The sequence below is a fragment of the Scardinius erythrophthalmus genome (assembly GCF_964197995.2).
Source record: "Scardinius erythrophthalmus genome assembly, chromosome: 10".
In the NCBI taxonomy this organism is placed as follows: Eukaryota; Metazoa; Chordata; class Actinopteri; order Cypriniformes; family Leuciscidae; genus Scardinius; species Scardinius erythrophthalmus.
In genome coordinates this window covers 5198754-5215907 of record NC_138230.1, presented here as the reverse complement: position 1 = coordinate 5215907, position 17154 = coordinate 5198754, and the positions used below count along the sequence as shown (strand labels likewise).

At 36.8% G+C, this 17154-nt stretch overlaps 2 protein-coding genes across 2 annotated transcripts; both read right to left on the bottom strand.

Annotated features, from left to right (window-relative positions):
* Positions 1 to 1087: 1087 nt before the first annotated feature.
* LOC308697178 (uncharacterized protein) lies at positions 1088 to 5171 on the bottom strand. The gene is made up of 5 exons (XM_081376321.1): positions 5109 to 5171; positions 4656 to 4997; positions 4275 to 4319; positions 1783 to 1821; positions 1088 to 1667 (listed from the first exon to the last, which is right to left on the bottom strand). Exons 1-5 carry the CDS (start codon positions 5125 to 5127, stop codon positions 1510 to 1512), a joined length of 603 nt encoding a protein of 200 aa, XP_081232447.1. The 5' UTR covers positions 5128 to 5171; the 3' UTR covers positions 1088 to 1509.
* Positions 5172 to 9475: 4304 nt separating this feature from the next.
* On the bottom strand, positions 9476 to 16923 carry LOC308697163 (uncharacterized protein). Its single transcript, XM_081376303.1, has 6 exons — positions 16797 to 16923; positions 15904 to 15956; positions 15171 to 15467; positions 11755 to 12006; positions 11568 to 11636; positions 9476 to 11473 (listed from the first exon to the last, which is right to left on the bottom strand). Coding segments are annotated over exons 1-6 (822 nt in total). The 5' UTR covers positions 16799 to 16923; the 3' UTR covers positions 9476 to 11324.
* Between the last annotated feature and the right edge of the window lie 231 nt (positions 16924 to 17154).

Here is a 17154-nt window from a genome sequence, read left to right as displayed (position 1 = left end):
TAGACACAGCAGGCCCTTCAAGCAGACACTGTAAAATGTGTCAAAATGTTTCTTCATCAGCATGATCAGCTCCAGTGGCTGATGATGAGGATAGTGAGGAGGATCAGGACAGAGATGAGAGAGTGCAAAGCCAGAAGTAAGCAGAACTAACAGTTACTTTCAAAACACTTAGGTTATGTCATGAGTGTAGGAACCCATTACCCAGTAATGCATTATTTCCACATCTGCATAGTTGACGATTACGTAATTTACTATAAATTTAATGAGACGCGTTTGTAAACCATGTTTTCCGTCAAAATAGTAGCTTGATGCAGTTTCCGTCAAAATAAAAGATCATGTGCTTATATCTCTTTCAAGAATAGAAATTAGTACAAAACTAATTATTAAAGTTTCCTTTATTTTTCAGTGCATTTGTTTTACAATATATGCTATTAGTGTGCTATTATTATTATGGCCAAAATGCCAGGGCCGATTTTTTTTGTCCCAGTCCAGCCCTGAGTCTACCACCGTGGACATTTTTCCTTTATCCTGTTGTTTGTGGATTTTACAGTAAGGCATATTTCTTTTGCCATTTTTGTATAGGCTACATTTATAAACACTATGCGGACAGGCTAAGTGATGATAGGGCTATGATGTTTGTCCGTATCTACAGTACAGGGTAAATTAAGAAATGGGAAAGTAAAGTAATAAGTAGTGAAGTTACTTTTCAAATGCAGTAACTAGTAAAGTAATCTCATTACAATTTACAGAAGTAACTAACTAGTTACTTTTTATGAGTAACTACCCCAACACTGTAACCGGTCTCGAGTCCCACGGAGGAGCTCCGGAAGGATAAAAGGAAGAGTGACAACAGTGTAGGATGAGAGAGGACCAGGCCTGGGACATTTATGTTGTGTTTTATTGTGTTTATATGAGGCATTCATTTAGTTTTGTATAGTGTTTATTTATTACGATATTAATATTTTATGTGGATCGTTCGCCGGTTCCCGCCTCCCTCTTCCCTGAACTTTGAATATTTCAACATTGGGGCTGAAAGCAGGGAGGAGGAATGTGAAGCATCATGTGATTTAACAAAGTACTTGGTTTTACTGCTGTTTATTTGATCAGACAATATATTTAACATAGAAGACCTGTTTAAATTTTTATTAAATCAAGCTTTATATGCCACAGAAGAGATTTACATTTATATTTTCTCTTGAAAACAGCTTATAGGTACATATTCATGCTCCTCAATTGAATATATAACATCTAAAGATTTAGCCATATACACAATGTTCATCTTTAACACGGGTCACCTCAATCATTTAAGACTGTTCAAGTTTCTCTGGTGCTAAAAAGGACAATATTTACCACAACATCTCAGTTTCTCTGAAATGAAAGTAGACCAGACCAACAGGAAAAGCATCTGAGACACAGTTGTGTATTTTTAATTTGTGGTAAACTTACAGCAATGCAAAGCGCTGGGTTATATTGAGTTAGATTGAAAAATAAAGCACATAAATGTGTCATTTAGCTGATCAGAGCTTCTTGTTTTGCTGCTTTCCATCCTTTCTGCTGTCCACGATGGTAAATGATTCCTCCTGCGAAGAATGTAGTCAGAAAAAACACAAACACAGCCAGTCCAACACCACCGAACATCAACACACGCTCCGTCACCGTCACTCCATCTACAGAGACAGAAGAGTTACTCACATTCATACAACCAGACAGTTTTAACTCATAGACATATTTAGTGGTGGGTTTCCATTAATTAAACAATCAATATAACAACCAGTGTAATACCTGGGATTTCAACTTTTGGCTCTTCTGTTAAAAAAAGACCTGTAAATATATGAACAGTTTAACAAACTGAAAAAAACATTGTTTTAGTTCTTAGTTGTATATGGGAGAGTGGATTAAAATGAGTTTTTACTGTTTTTAAAGGGATGGTTCGGAGTAATTTCAACCTAGGGTCCTTTGCACAATGACCTCGAGCCAAACACCCCCCAGAAGCCTTTTCTCCCTCGGTCGAACATTATTAAAGTTAGAGCTTATTTAGAGATATCAGCCGGATGCAGGGGCGGTTTCTTCATTAGGGCGATTGGGCGACGCACCACCAAAGTGTCAAAAGGACTTTTTCAATCACAATCGCATTCAACCACAGAGTTACGCTAGACGTCACTGTAATCTGCCTCTGGATATAGTCAGAGAATGTCTAGTCCAATCAGCGCCATGTCACGTTCTGTGGAGTACCGCCTCTTTTTGGGCGATTTCACTCTGGCTGAGAATCGCCCAGAGTGTTCCCATAGACTTACATTCAAAGATGTTTTTTTTTCGAACTGCAGGCACTGCAATGCATTCTCTATGGGTTCCGGGAGGGCTCGCACTAACGTGCTTACGTCATCATACGTACCCTTAACTTGTGCAGCGATTGGTGGGAACAAACATACACTATTAAAAATCTTTAAGATTAAGTGACAAATAATATTTGAAAACAATTTTGAATTTGAACAACAAAAAAAAAATAAAACACTACTTTAATATCTTTATCAAATGTGATTAAAAAAATAAAAATAAAAAAGAGAACGAGAGCGAGAGCGAGAGAGACTGTTGGGACATCTCGCGAGTTGAGGCCAGTTGAACTTGAACAACGTCATGGCGAACGCAGTTAATTCTATCGTGTCATTAAAAGAAATACCATTCAGCCGTCGTAGTGATCAGGATAAATTGGTTCAGCATCGCTAGACGAGGTGTTTGAGGAGCACTTGAAAACTGCCACCGTCTTTAAAGGTACATCAAATAGTGAATAGTGTATATAGTGAGTAATGTGCAGGGTTCGTACGGGTGCTTGAAATCCTTGAAAGTGCTTGAATTTGGATGTGTTTAAGGTTTGAAAAGTGCTTAAATTTTGGATAAAATGCTTGAAAATGTAACTATATTTCTGTCACAACAAATATTTATCTGACGGAATATTTCGTTTATTAAATGGAGAAATAAATGTAGCCCTTCAGATTCAGAGCGATTTGCGCTACGCTGGCCAGAGCAAGTAACGTTAGCGTAAATAGTGAGTTATGTGATTTCAGTTGTTTCTTATTGAATTGAAAATGGAATAAACATTTTTGGAAATTCGCATCCTGGCTGGGCTTTGTTTGAATTGATTTGGACTTGCTGCTGAATTGTTAACACTCATATAGAAACAAACAAGGAGATTTATTGTAAGAGTCACTTTATTTTTCATTAATATTAAAGTAGTGAAAGTTGCCTTTACATGCTTAAGCTGTTAATTTATCCATTGCATGGGTGGACCGTATCCTTAACGATCATCCAAACATTTGCCCCCCCTGAGAGATTTTGCAGGAGCCGCCACTGGCCGGATGGCTTAGTGCAGGCGCTAATGGATCCAAGGCTGTATCTGGTAAATTACCCCACTAATAATGCCCAGAATGGTACCAAACTTCTACAGTAGTACAAATAGGTTCTGTACTCATAAAATGAGGCATTGGAAAGTGTGTAAGTACATCAGGAGTTTATTTAAATAACACTTGCCTGACAGCTAATGCTACCGCTAACCCAGACATCGACGTCACTTCAGTGATTTGGGAATAAGTCTCGCGCATTCACCAGCTGAAAATGTTTTTTGGTATATCCACATTTTTTATTATTTTTCCCGAAGTGTTGACAACTTAGTGTTAACTAATAATTGTTACTGGTACTACCAAAACAAATATGAGTGCAGTCCTGGAACTGGTCGTCGTTGCACTACATCCTTATGATCGCTTTCTGCCAGGACTTTTACGGGCTTTTCCCAAATCAAGGAAATGACCTCGACGTCCGGGTTTGCGGTAGCATGAGCCATCAGGAAAGTGTTATTTAACTAAACTTTAAAATTGAAAGTAGAGAACCTATTTGTACTACTGTAGAAGTTTGGTACCATTCTGGGCATTATTAGTGCGGTAATTTAACAGATGCAGCCTTGGATCCATTAGCGCCTACACTAAGCCATCCGGCTGATATCTCTAAATAAACTCTAACTTTAATAATGTTCGACCGAGTGAAAAAAGGCTTCTGGGGGGTGTTTGGCTCGAGGTCATGGTGCAAAGGACCCTAGGTTGAAATTTCTCCAAACCATCCCTTTAATAAATGATGCATAATGACATTTTGAGTGTGTCCAAACTTTTCGTCTACAGAGACACAAGAGTTACTCACATTCATACAACCAGACAGTTTTAACTCATTGCCAGATTTAGTGGTGGGTTTCCATTAGTTAATGATCAAGATAACAACCAATGTATTACCTGGGTTTTCAACTTCTGGTTTTGGCTCTTCTGTTAAAAAAAGACCTGTAAATATATGAACAGTTTAACAAACTGAAAAAACATTGTTTTAGTTCTTAGTTGTATATGGGAGAGTGGATTAAAGTGAGCTTTTACTGTTTTTCAGTTGTGCTTTATGCAATATAAACTATGCATAATGACATTTTGTGTGTCCAAACTTTTAGTTTATAGTGTATGTTTGTGATCCATAAATACAATCTGATATGAAAAAAAAGAAGACGTGAATAAAATCTATTTAGCAAACATCTGCACTTTCCCACCCATGCATTTCTCTCGATTATCAAACAGCCAATACACTGATAAGTTTGTGAAGATATAATGAGAAAAACTGAAATCTGTTACCTTCAATCTTCAGTCTGATGGGTTTGTCGAAGAACATCTCTGGAGCGTCAGACTTTATTCCACAGAAATAAAGTCCTGAATCTGATTCTGCTACTCCAGAAATAGTTAAAGAGACTCTGGTGACCCAACTGTCTGCTGTTATTTCCATGCGATTGCTGTTTGGATTGTAGTTGATCAGGAGTTTTCTCCCGGTTTTGTCCTTCTCAGCAGAAATCAGCAGAACGAGCTCTTCAGATCTGAGATGATACCAGGCGACTTCATATCTGTTTCTCATGCTGCAGTTCAGAGTGATGTCTTCTCCCATCCGAACTCTCACATCAGAAGATCCTCGTACTGACAAATCTGGAGAGACATTGATAAACACACATTCTTTTAGACTATGTTTATGGTTATTGTATTTTAGATTGATATGTTAATTTCATGAATGTTTGAGATAGAATACAGTATATTTACCGCTGGATGTGATTTGCATAATCCAACAAGAAAATACAAATGACTTTCTCCATTGTGCCTGTTGTTCGTAAAGGTGTCGATCAAACTAAGGTTTCAGATCAATGCGGAGACACTTAAACCACAAAGTGTTTCCACTTCCACTTCCTTTCAAGAGCAAACTAAAGCTTTGAATAATATATATCAGATCAAGTGTTGCATCCTCACATCAAACCTAGACTGAAAAATCTTTGATTTCTCAACGGAATTTTTATTACTGAATGTGGTTTATTGCATAGATGCTTAGCTAACACAATCATACATTTTCCAGGTGAAGCTTTATGAACAGCTTATATACTTTTAATTACTTAAAGCAACACTAAAGAAAATGTTTTACCTTAAAATAGTGTTTCCAAAATTCTGCATTCGCTTTGCGTCCCTATATCTGCTATAACGGCACTTTTCAAGTTTGCCAAACCGGGTCGCATTTCTGTAGTTCGAATGAGACATGAGAAACTACAAATTTGACTTGTTTTACAGCAAGCGTTACAATATTTATTAATTTATTATTTAGTTTTTATTCGTTTCTGATGTTGCAATACATCATAAACATCGAAATTATTTACGACGGCTGTAATGGACAATTCCGCTTCCAGCCTGTAGGGGGAACGAAGAGGAAAAATTCTTTAGTGTTGCTTTAATAGTTTTGATCATATTACATTAAAGTCTATTAAAAAAATTAACAAATACAAATCATATCTCTTCCTGATTTATATAATGTAACATGAGTGTATAACTTTATACAGCAGCAGTCTCATGATAACACGTAATGTGTAAGCGTTATGGTTAAACTTTCAGAAGAGTGCATGTGTTTGTTGTATTTTTAAAACAGAGATATCCCTGATATATCTGAAAGACATTTTTAGTCAGAATTTTTAGTCGTTGACTCGTGCGCAGGCACAGTAGCGTTACTAACTGGAGCGTTTCAATATGGTTATCTCGCGAGTAAATTCTGACGTGTTTGGGGAACACGGGTCCATAGCCCCGGGCGTTTGATGCCAAGGGCCCCATGGCAAGATACTAGAAATATAAGGACTTAAAATACATCCAATAAGACGGGATTGGGTCCGGAACCGAAGCCCATAGGGCATGACAACATTAGGTAAAAACGTCAAAGACTGGCTAGCAATTAAGCAGACAATATCTGTGCGTGAAGAGCAGGGACATCTAGGTTGTAGAACCTGGCAAAAGTGGACAGTGAGGACCAGTCGGCCGCCAAGCGTGCCACACGAGTCCTGAAAAGTGAAGCTGAAGCGTCTTGATCGCCCCCAGGTGGCTGGGATGCAGTATAGGTCATAAACCCCGCCCTTTCCCTGAAACGTTATGAACGCGAGACAAACTAAACATCAAATTATCAAATTATACTTCACTTTTTTCCAAGGATGGTTTGTGTCATTTTAGGCAGTTTTTATCACACTGATGCTAGTTCAAGTGTTCATTCTTTAAATAAGTTAGATTTTAATTAGTTATTTGATGCTATAAAAACGGGGATGTGACGTCATGATTGACAGCTGAGATAGACAGCTTATCTGAGTAAAGTAGTCACTGAGGTCACTTAGTCACTTTTTTCTGGATCTTAGGGAGGAGATTGGAGCTTAAACTTTATTTCTACATTTCCATAACTGTATAAGCGATTCTGCGGGAGTGAGAGGGGCCTTGATATCGCGTCTCCACTTCGCACTTACTATATACTGTAATATTGGAATAGAGGTACAGGTATCAGATAAAGATTATATACCCAGATGGAAACTAATGAATGTTAATTGGGGAACAAATTAATGTAGTAATATATTAAGTGAACTAGATGTTGAAGAAGAAGAGTATAACTCCATAATTCGTAGTGCTATACGCAATGGAGATAATTGGAAAGGAACTAAAATCAAAGAAAAGGAAAGCAGTTCCATGGTGGAATAATGAATGTGGAAATGCAATAAAACAAAGGAATAATGCACTTAGAAATGTTAAATTAACACTTGCTTTCTGTGATCTTGTTACAGAAAAGCTCATAGAGTCATAGAGCTTTAATCTCGCAGACGAGCAGATCCGATTCCTCGCTAGAGAAACGTTCAGTTTTTCCACTTGCCAATTCCTCCATGTAAATAAAAAAAAAAACTATTTAGGCTGCAGTCACAGCTCAGTCCCACAATTTTTTTATTATTATAATTTTCTCGCAGCCCCACAAAAAAAAGGCTGTTGTTAGAGATGTCTGAACAAAAAATAAGAGACACATAAAATGGATATTAGCCTTGCCGCAAAGGTGGCACTGAAAAGGCCAGAATAATAAAAAATCTAGAAACTCAAGCGGCCAAACAGCCTACGAGAGGGTCGTACCCACCATTGAGGTCCGTACCTCGGTCATTTTTCTGAGTTTGTAATGAACATTGTGAAATAATTGCCTAATATTAACTCTAATTTGGTGGTGCAATGATTCGCACATCGGGACGATAACCGACCTCCTCATCTGAGCTGCTTCACATGTGTGGCTATTCTCTACAACTACAAAGTTCACCGTCACAGGCGTTCAGTTGATTTGCACCAAAAATACCTTCATACTGAAATCATGTTCTTCAATAGCTGTTTTCGGATCTCCCGGTGACACTATAACCATTACACAACCCAGAGGAACAATCCTTTAGTTGAGTTAGAAATCCCCTACCCCTGGAAGATGTGCGGTCTTTTTTAAATCAGAAAAGATCAAATGTACACTAAGGGGATCTGTGGACAGATTTGACTTAAAGTGGGAACCCATTTTGTCATTTGTCAACAAACAACTAGAATAATTCTACCTGACATGAAAATAAAAAATTTATAAAAAAAATATTCTACTATATACCCATTATAATTGACAGGGCAAAACAGCAGCAGCAGAAACAATCAGCTGAACCTGAAAACAGAAGAGTTATTATGACAGATATTCACACATCATATTTACAGACATAATATGTTTTGCTGAGTGTCAAAATAATAACTGGCCACAATAACGCGTCTCCCAAACTTTAAATTTCAATTCTAATTATAGATTCAACAGGTGGATCTATCATGATAAGAATTTCAATAAGAAACATCAATCTCTAATCTGAATATTTGATGATTTATAAGGAATAAATTATTCTTGTAATCCTCAGAAAGTGTTTAGCTGCTACAAACACATCCACTCATCAAAGGAACCTTTTAAAAAAAATCCCACAAACAGAAACACAAATATACAGGTATACTATAATAACACAAAAACACCAAGCTGGATTTATATTTAAAAACATAAACACTTACATTTTGAAAGTTCTGCATGAGTCAAAACGTCGTAAATCACTGTAAGTTTAACAAGATTACAAACTAAACTAAACTTTAACGTGTCTGCTAAAATACTGATATAGTGACATCATTGCTGGATGACGTAAGGAACCAATGAATCGTTTTTTTAACCAGTTTATTGAAACGAACTGTCCGAAAGAACAGGTTTGTGGAAATAAATTGGACTTTACATCACTATTACAAACTGTGGCTGTATTAATAAAGCACACTACGAAGACACAAACAAGGATAGTCTTTAATCCAATAATCCACAACAGCAAACACAGATCACAGCGAGCAACTCAACCACATAAATCAAAAACCCACACAGAACAATGAATCGACAGGTAAATACACAGGTAATCAAAGTAAGAACAGATGAACTGAATCAGTAACTACAGAAACTAATTAGGGCATAAGAACACAGGCAGACCAGAACAAAAAACATAGTGGAATGAAACCAAAACAGAACCCGTTACATTAACATTTAAATGAAATAAATGCACCAGATACTGGAAGCATTGTCATATACTGGAATGATTGTCTCATGGTTAATTCTCATATATAAATATATTGATGGGGATTTCTGTTGTTCTGGTCGGCTGTATAGAGTTTCACACATATTCAATGAGCTCTACAATAAAGATACAATAGAGCTTGATTTGCAATATTTCTTCACTGCAGCAGCAAACAATACAAAAACAACAATTGCTGACCTCAAAAGACAGTCATATTTGCACATATTTGATCATCAAAACCTTCAGATTTGACCTTCAGTCAAAACAGTCACACTCAGGTGATAAGTAGGGTTAGGGTTAGTGATATTTGACACAGTATTATGAACAATTAGAGCCAAAAGTCCAACAACCATTGTGCTGCTCTTGGATTAGTAAGCTAAATGACAAAAACAAAAGTAAATCATCAAATTACATATTTAATTAATTAAATTAATATATATATAAAACAATATATACAATATAATCCAAATATTTAATCCAAAATCCAAACATTACTTTATCAAAAGTGGTTAAGACATTTATAAAGGAGCAAGTGTTTTTAATGGTATAGTGTTTTCTCAATACATATTTTTAATACAGCTTTACAAAGAATACCTGAAAATCCCAGTAAACAGTCAAAGGGAATAGCAGTGAGATGTAATATGGGAAAGAAACAAATCTGATTACATTACATACAAACTGTTGACAGCTGAATGGTTTGAGTATGAAAAATGCTGTTAATGTATAAACTATAGATGTTACTTGATGTAAACCCAACTGGACACTAATGGCAGCTGTTCTGGACACCTTAACACCTTAACACACTTAATGTTGGCTTTTCCTTTGTCACACATTCATATAAATACATTTTATTCTGCCAGTCATTCACATTTAGACACATTTTGTTGATAACTATTATAAAACAAAAACAGTATATATCTGAGTGTGTTTTTGTGCTGGTTTCAGCCGGTCTGACTCTCAAAGCTTTTCATATTCTTCATATTATATTATGTTCATTGTTTATTCACAGCGATGGAAATTAACTTTTTCATTAAGTGCGATATTTGCCAGATTACGTTTACTTCCAGAGGCATTTATACTTTTATATGGGAATTTTTCTAGATGTATGCAACATCTTTTAAGTCAGATTCTTACATTTGAGTACATTTAATAATTTGTTGATTCATTCAAGAAACGAAGCAAGTGACTGTCTTTATTAATACATAATTTAATTGTTGACTCAAACTATTAATCCAAAAATGCAGATACATTTAACAATGAAACGCTGTTGATAAATGTGTTGCTCAGAGATGCTTTGGGTTTATTTTGAACTATTCTTATTTGTGAAATAGAGCAAAAACAGACAATATTGTGTCTAAAATTTAACTGACATCATATTAAAGGGGTGGTTGATTATGATTTGAGTTTACTTTAGTTAGTGTGTAATGTTGCTGTTTGAGCATAAACAACATCTGCAAAGTTACAATGCTTAAAGTTCAAAGCAAAGGGAGATATTTGATTTTACAGAAATCACTTTTTAAGGACTACAACAAACGGCTGGTAGAGACTACATTAGCTTCCTAACGCCCTCGGGAACATGATTTATAGATTATCAAGACAGAATATGCTAATCGATGACTAGATGATAACTACACATCAGCTGCATAAATTCATCAACCATTCAGAAATGTTGTCTACATGTTGTCACTTCTTCTTCTGACTCTGACTCTGACTCTGGTTTGAACATAAAAGGCTAAAATGTTTTTAAATGTTCAGTGCATTTTTATGAGCAGCAGGCCAGCAGCTCATTTGCATTTAAAGGAACAGACACAAGACGGTGCGTTTTGGCTCACCCTCAAAAATTGACAACTTTAACATGCTATATAATAATATCTGTGAGGTATTCTGTGCTAAAACTTCACACACACACTCTGGGGACATCAGAGACTTATTTTACATCTTGTGAAAAGGGCATTATACCACCCCTTTCACTTCTTGTTCATTGAACTACTTTATAAAATCAGATTCACATTTACAATCATGCTGATATTCAGGAAGAACATGGGATGTTGCTTAACTATAATATATGATATGAATATATGAGACGTAACTCATAGAGGAGCATTTTTGCCTCAAATATTGAATTCAGGGTCAGTCTGACTATTCTACTAGTCTACATGAACGTGTGCACTATCAAGCTTTGTTTTTGTAAAGTGAGTGTCAAACTCAATAATCTCAGCTTGCACATCATTAAAACAACAATTGCTATATTATCTTAGATTATATATATCACAGACCTCTAGCTGCAAAAGTATGCTGACAGAATCCTCTGTAGATCTGTTGATCTGAAGGCAGATTACAAGTAACTAGTGTCATCGCTAGGTGTTCTGGACTACTGTACGATGTCTCGCATTGGGACATCCTGGTAGTGATCATGATTAGTGTTTCTGTGCTGATGTCGGTATTTATTGTAGACAGCAAATATAATCCCAGCCAGAATCAGCAGAGCGAAAGACACAGACAGTCCAATAGTCAAAGGCTCTACAGCAAAAAGGAGGAAGAGAACACAGTTTTTTTTTAAACTCACTGCTTAAAGATTTTGTAAAGCTCTCAATGTCTCTCCTGTTTTACTTACTATTTTGTTCAGTATTATTCGATTTGTGATCAACATCTGTCATGTTTGAGACTGATCCTGTACCAGATTCTGTAGAGAATATCAAAGGTTACTCTCAGTTTAGCATTTGCTGTTCAAATCGTGATGAATAAACCTCAGCTGTGAAATCAGCTCAAATATCTCTCCTCATCCACTGATCTTCTCTCACCTGTGACTGAGACTGTGATCAAGGTTTCTCCTTCATAATCCAGAACTCTGTATGTTCCAGTGTCAGTGACTGTAAACTCATGAATGGTCAGATTTCCATCACTGTCATTTATTCGATCACTGTTGACCCCGTGACCTCTCGTCCACACCTCCTTCCACTCTGAGCTGATTGTGTTCTGGTGCTCCACTTTATAAGCATTGATCAACAGAACATCCAACTTCAGATCCTCTCCTTTATGCACAGAGATCTCATCTGAGGAGAGACAGAGACACTCATCATTATTACAATGGTGTCAATCAATCTAGACTCGGGGCATTGCTAGGCCCCTTTTACTGGGGCACGTGCCCCAGTATAAATCTGCTGTGCCCCAGTCAATCTGAAGTTTGAGTTTAACAATTTATTTTATTTGCCAGTGTATTTGATATAAATTATATTATAGGGTAATAGAAATTACCTATTTACAACGCAGTAATAAAACAATCAACGCTTGTAAAAGCAACGCAGTTTAACAGAAAACAGAAACTGACCCGCGCTACAGAAATCCATGTCGGTGCGCGTCTGTTTCCTAGCAACTGCAGCGCGCACATATTTGAACACACCGAAGTCCGGTCAGGTGTTCGCACGCTATAGAGAGCCTAAGTCCCTCCCCTTCCGGTCGGCCACCATGGGACCTTATTTCGGAAAAATATTGTATGGTAGTCAATGGCGAGAGACAACAAATATTTTGATCTCGTTTGAATTGTGCCCTGATTTACACATATGATGTTTGTCAATTTAAAAGATACATTTTAAAGTCAAGAAAGTCGCAGCTTGATGTAAAACTGTTGAGGTATAAGACTGTGAAAATACGTAATTACAAAGACTACAAACCCAGAAGGCGCACATGGGACGTCATACCTTTTCTCTCAATGAATGAAGCTAACTTTACTGAAGCTAACGTCTGTCATTTTTTCTATATTCTTACATCATAATCTTAACGTAACGCCGTCATGCCCGAGTGTTTTGAGCCAGAATACACACATACGAGCAACGGATCTTGTGACGTACATAGTGCGAGACGAGAGATGTAGTTCATTGAGCGATTTTCACATAAAACTAAACGTTACTCTTCTGTTTTATGACAAACTGCGACTTTCTTGACTTTAATAATTACCTTTTAAATTGACAAACATCATATGTGTAGTTCATGGCACAGTTCAGACGGAATAAAAAGATAAGTTGTCTCTCGCCATTGACTCCCATACATATTTTTTCCGAAATAAGGTCCCATGAGCCGGAAGCGGAGGGGCGGGACTTAGGCTCTCTATTGAGGTAACGTTAGGCTATGGAATACATGACGAAACAAAAGTTTGTAAATAGTACAGATAATCTTATTTTTTTTATTCATTATTGGCTTCTGTAGATGGACATCAGATTTTTTTTGAAGCAGGGACAGGGAAGCAGAAAGGAGAGATGATGAGTTTGAGGGAGGTAAGACTTGATAAACAATTTACATCATCAGACATAAGATGCAAAAGCATCAAGCCTCAGAAAAACGGAAACCTCTGCCAAGAAATGGAATTGCACTTTACTGTAGGCCAGAGGTGGACGAAGTACACAACTTCCTTACTTGAGTGAAAGTATAGATAGGCTACTACTGGTCAAATATTACTCTGTTACAAGTAAAAGTTGTAAAGACCTACTTTTACTTAAGTAAAAGTACAGAAGTACTCGTTTTTAAAAGTACTTAAGTATCAAAAGTAAAAAGTAAATGTCAATGCATTGTTTTATTATTGTTGCATTATTGTATGTAATACTTAAAGTACCGTATGCCTCTGAATCTATGCCTGCATACCTACCCTCACTCATATCAATATCAAATTTATTTCTAGAACACAGTTCCAGTAGTGGGATTGAATGTGAGATTGAATAAGTCACTCAATAACGTCCACAATGGTTTCCGACACCCAAATGGCTGTTCCCTCAAATAGTGCCCTATTTAAAGTTTTTTGGCTTTTAGTATGAATATGTTAGCTTACTGTTATCTATAAGCTAGTGTGCTTCAAAAAAGTGACAAAATTTGCATTTAGAAGACCAAACCCAGCGTTGAAAATGAAAATCAGGTTTATATCAGAATCCAATGTCAGATTGACGTTGATCTCCAACATTGGACAGACGTTGTATTGTGGTTGAAAATGAAAATAGGGTTGAGGTCAGATACCAACATCAGTCGGGTTCTGACGTCAACCCGACTTTCATTTCCAACCAAAATGCAACCCCTGCAACCAAAATCCTCCACTGACTGATGTTACTTTCTACTCAAGGACCTTGACAAAATTGTAGTGGAGTAAAAAGTATGATATTTGTCTTTCAAATGTAGCGAAGTTAAAGTAAAAAGTTTCCAGAAAAAATAATACTCAAGTAAAGTACAGATACTCAAAAAGTGTACTTCAGTACAGTACTCAAGTAAATGTACTTTGTTACTGTCCACCTCTGCTGTAGGCAAAGACTTTTTATACAGAAAAACAGTGCACTAGTCTCGCATTAGCCTACTATGAATGGGAGAAAGTGCAACGTGCATTATGGCGGAATAAGTCCAGTATTTGTTCCGATCAGACTGTAAAAGAAGACGGACGACGCCCCTTCACTCTCTTCCATTGAAGAAAAGTGAGGCCGCTAAAGTCTCCGAGTCTGCGCAGGAGCGTGAACTGATAAACTCAGTTTTGAGAAAGAAATTATTTTTACCCCCTTGAATTTCTGTTTATAGTGCAAATATATATATATATATACATGAGCTACAATATTTTGTTAACAGCAGCTTCACAATAGTAACAAATAAAATAAAATCGCCTGAGAAGCAGCTTGGCCAGCAAGCCAATAGTGTCAATATTCAGTTAATAGTCACTTCAGTGTTGATTCAGTTCAGTTCAATAACTGTAACATTAATCAAACATCCTGTATAATATATGCAGTGTATTTGTGCACATACATGTACGTGTGACAAACTCCTATACACTCCACTGCACACTGAACAAGCAAAAGACACAAGATAGTAGTGTTTTACATAATTCATTTCTGTGTGTAGTTTGGTGTTTATGTGGGCTAACCAGTTTATGTTTATCACGGCCTCCTTAGTTACTGTTGCTATCTCAGACAAACAGTGGGGGACCTGTCTGCCCCAGTAGAGATCTATGTCTAGCAACGCCCTGATCTAGAGCATAAGAACATATTTTAAAGGAACCAAATGTAATAATTTAAAAAACAGCCACTGAAAAGCCTATATTGAAATCATCTACTCTGAGTATTGGATAATTGTTACATTTAATGTTTTTTTTCTGATTACAGGCCCTGCACACAATAGTTTTAGATATTAAACTGTTAACATTATCAGGAAATCCAGAAACACATGATGATGGTTTGATCAGTTTTGACTTTACCATGAAGATGAAGATGATATTCCAGGGTTAGTAGCTTCTCTTCTGTCTGGTCATTAGTGTAACGGACTCTCAGAATGTATTTCCCAGCATCACTCAGTTTCAGATCCTTGATGACGACATCACATGATCCTTCTTTAAACACTCTGTCATTTTCACTCTTACATTCTTCACTCTGACAGACAAGGATGTTTTTTGACAGTCTTCTTAAAACAATATGAGTAATCTCTCCGGCCTCAGATTCACATGTCAGGATGACGCTTTCTCCTGTTTCCCCCGTCACAGATACAGAAGGGGTTCCTGCACACGGATACAGAATCAAATTCATTCAATACAAAGTATCAATAATGAAAAATACATGTATTGTTTCTCTCTATTCTCCATAATCAATGCCATCATGAAATATATATATATATATATATATACAGTATATAGACTTCAGATAAGCCTCTGAGTGCCATCTGAAATATCCTTCTAAAATGAGCATTTTTATCAAGCTCGTATATTTAGGTTCAGTAATTTCACTTTAGTGACAATTAATAGGTCATAATAGATGAACTGCATAGAGAAGTAGTCATGGTGTGTGATGATGTAATATAATGTGAAATGTCCATCATTAATACCTGAATGTTAAGCAAAGTCACTTGGTGCAAAAGAGCAACATTTGACTACAATAACTCTACCTGGAACTGAAAATCAAACATTGTTACAATTTATAAACTAATATGATACTGACCGCTATATTTGATAAAGCTAAACAGCAGCAGAAGCAGATTCAAGCATCTGAACCTGATGAGAAACAGAAGAGCTGGTTTATGTCACAGATACAGGCTAATAATCATAACCACACACACATTCATCTTATGGAGATTAGAGGGTCTGTATCTCTAACCATTGGAGAAAGCGTAACGGCTAACTTGGATCACGTGACACACCTCAGCCTATCGTGTGACGGCAGTGACGTTAGGACCCGCATCCATCCGGTTGTCTTCGCGTTGAATGTGCGCTTTTGTTGTCTAAATGGCTACACCGACAAGTCTGTCATAATAAAAGAGAAACACTTACCTCTTGTAGCCATATAGACAACAAAAGCGCACATTCAGACAACCGGATGGTTGTCAACCGGATGGTTGTCTTCACTGATTATGGCCCCCTGGAAACATTTCCGTTGTGTCTTTGCAGTTTGCTGTTTGTTTCCCTATTTGCTCGTGCTGTGAATATTTGCAGCGTATGTGATGTGAAATCGACAAAGTTGTTTTCTGAATATGTAGCTGTTGTGGCGTTTGTATGTGTTGTGACCCTTCTCAGCCACCGTAGTAAACACCTTCGCATTTACAAACAAGTATCGACAGCCTGTTCTCAAAACATGTTTTACGCTACAATACACAATACTTTTGTTGGGAACGATATGTAGATTTTCCTATGATAAAGGTTATTAAAGAGAAGACAGAGACGGGAATGTGATTTGGTGATAATAACAGTAGTGGATACTGTACGTTCATCATAAACATGTCTTATTTCCTTAGTATCACTAGCAGGATTAGTTTTCCACAAACAGAAACACAACTATTAGTTTAAAAACACAAAAACACACAGACTGGATATATATTTAAAAACATGAACACTTACATGGTGAAACTTCGGCATGAGTCATTTGATCAGGTAATAAAACTTCATAAATTACAGCATTTAGCGAGTGGTGAGACTGACTGAATCATAACAAAACTGAAAGTAATTTACCTGAAGGTCATCATGTGACTTCCTGAATCCTGAATCTGGGATTAGAGCCTCATGTCACATGACTGACCCTGTCCTCTCCACTAGGCGTCGGAGATCTCTGAACCAGTTCCTTTTTGTCTTAAAAAAAATAACAATAGAGGAATGCAAAACCCGTTTAAATCAAATCAATCAGTTATATCAAAATTCAATGAAGCAGATTGAGCCATCGAAAATAATACAGTTCAGTGACTGACGTGATTTAGTAAAT

Bases quoted from the DNA above. Each gene is read 5' to 3' on its own strand.
- LOC308697178 (XM_081376321.1), bottom strand. The intron at 1,822-4,274 runs GTAATACATTGG...ATATATTTACAG, and splicing joins ACCAGAAGTTGAAAACCCAG to GTCTTTTTTTAACAGAAGAG. The intron at 1,668-1,782 runs GTATTACACTGG...CTGTCTCTGTAG, and splicing joins GCCAAAAGTTGAAATCCCAG to ATGGAGTGACGGTGACGGAG.
- LOC308697163 (XM_081376303.1), bottom strand. The intron at 12,007-15,170 runs GTAAAGTCAAAA...GTCTCTCCTCAG, and splicing joins ATATCATCTTCATCTTCATG to ATGAGATCTCTGTGCATAAA. The intron at 11,474-11,567 runs GTAAGTAAAACA...TTTTTGCTGTAG, and splicing joins GAATAATACTGAACAAAATA to AGCCTTTGACTATTGGACTG.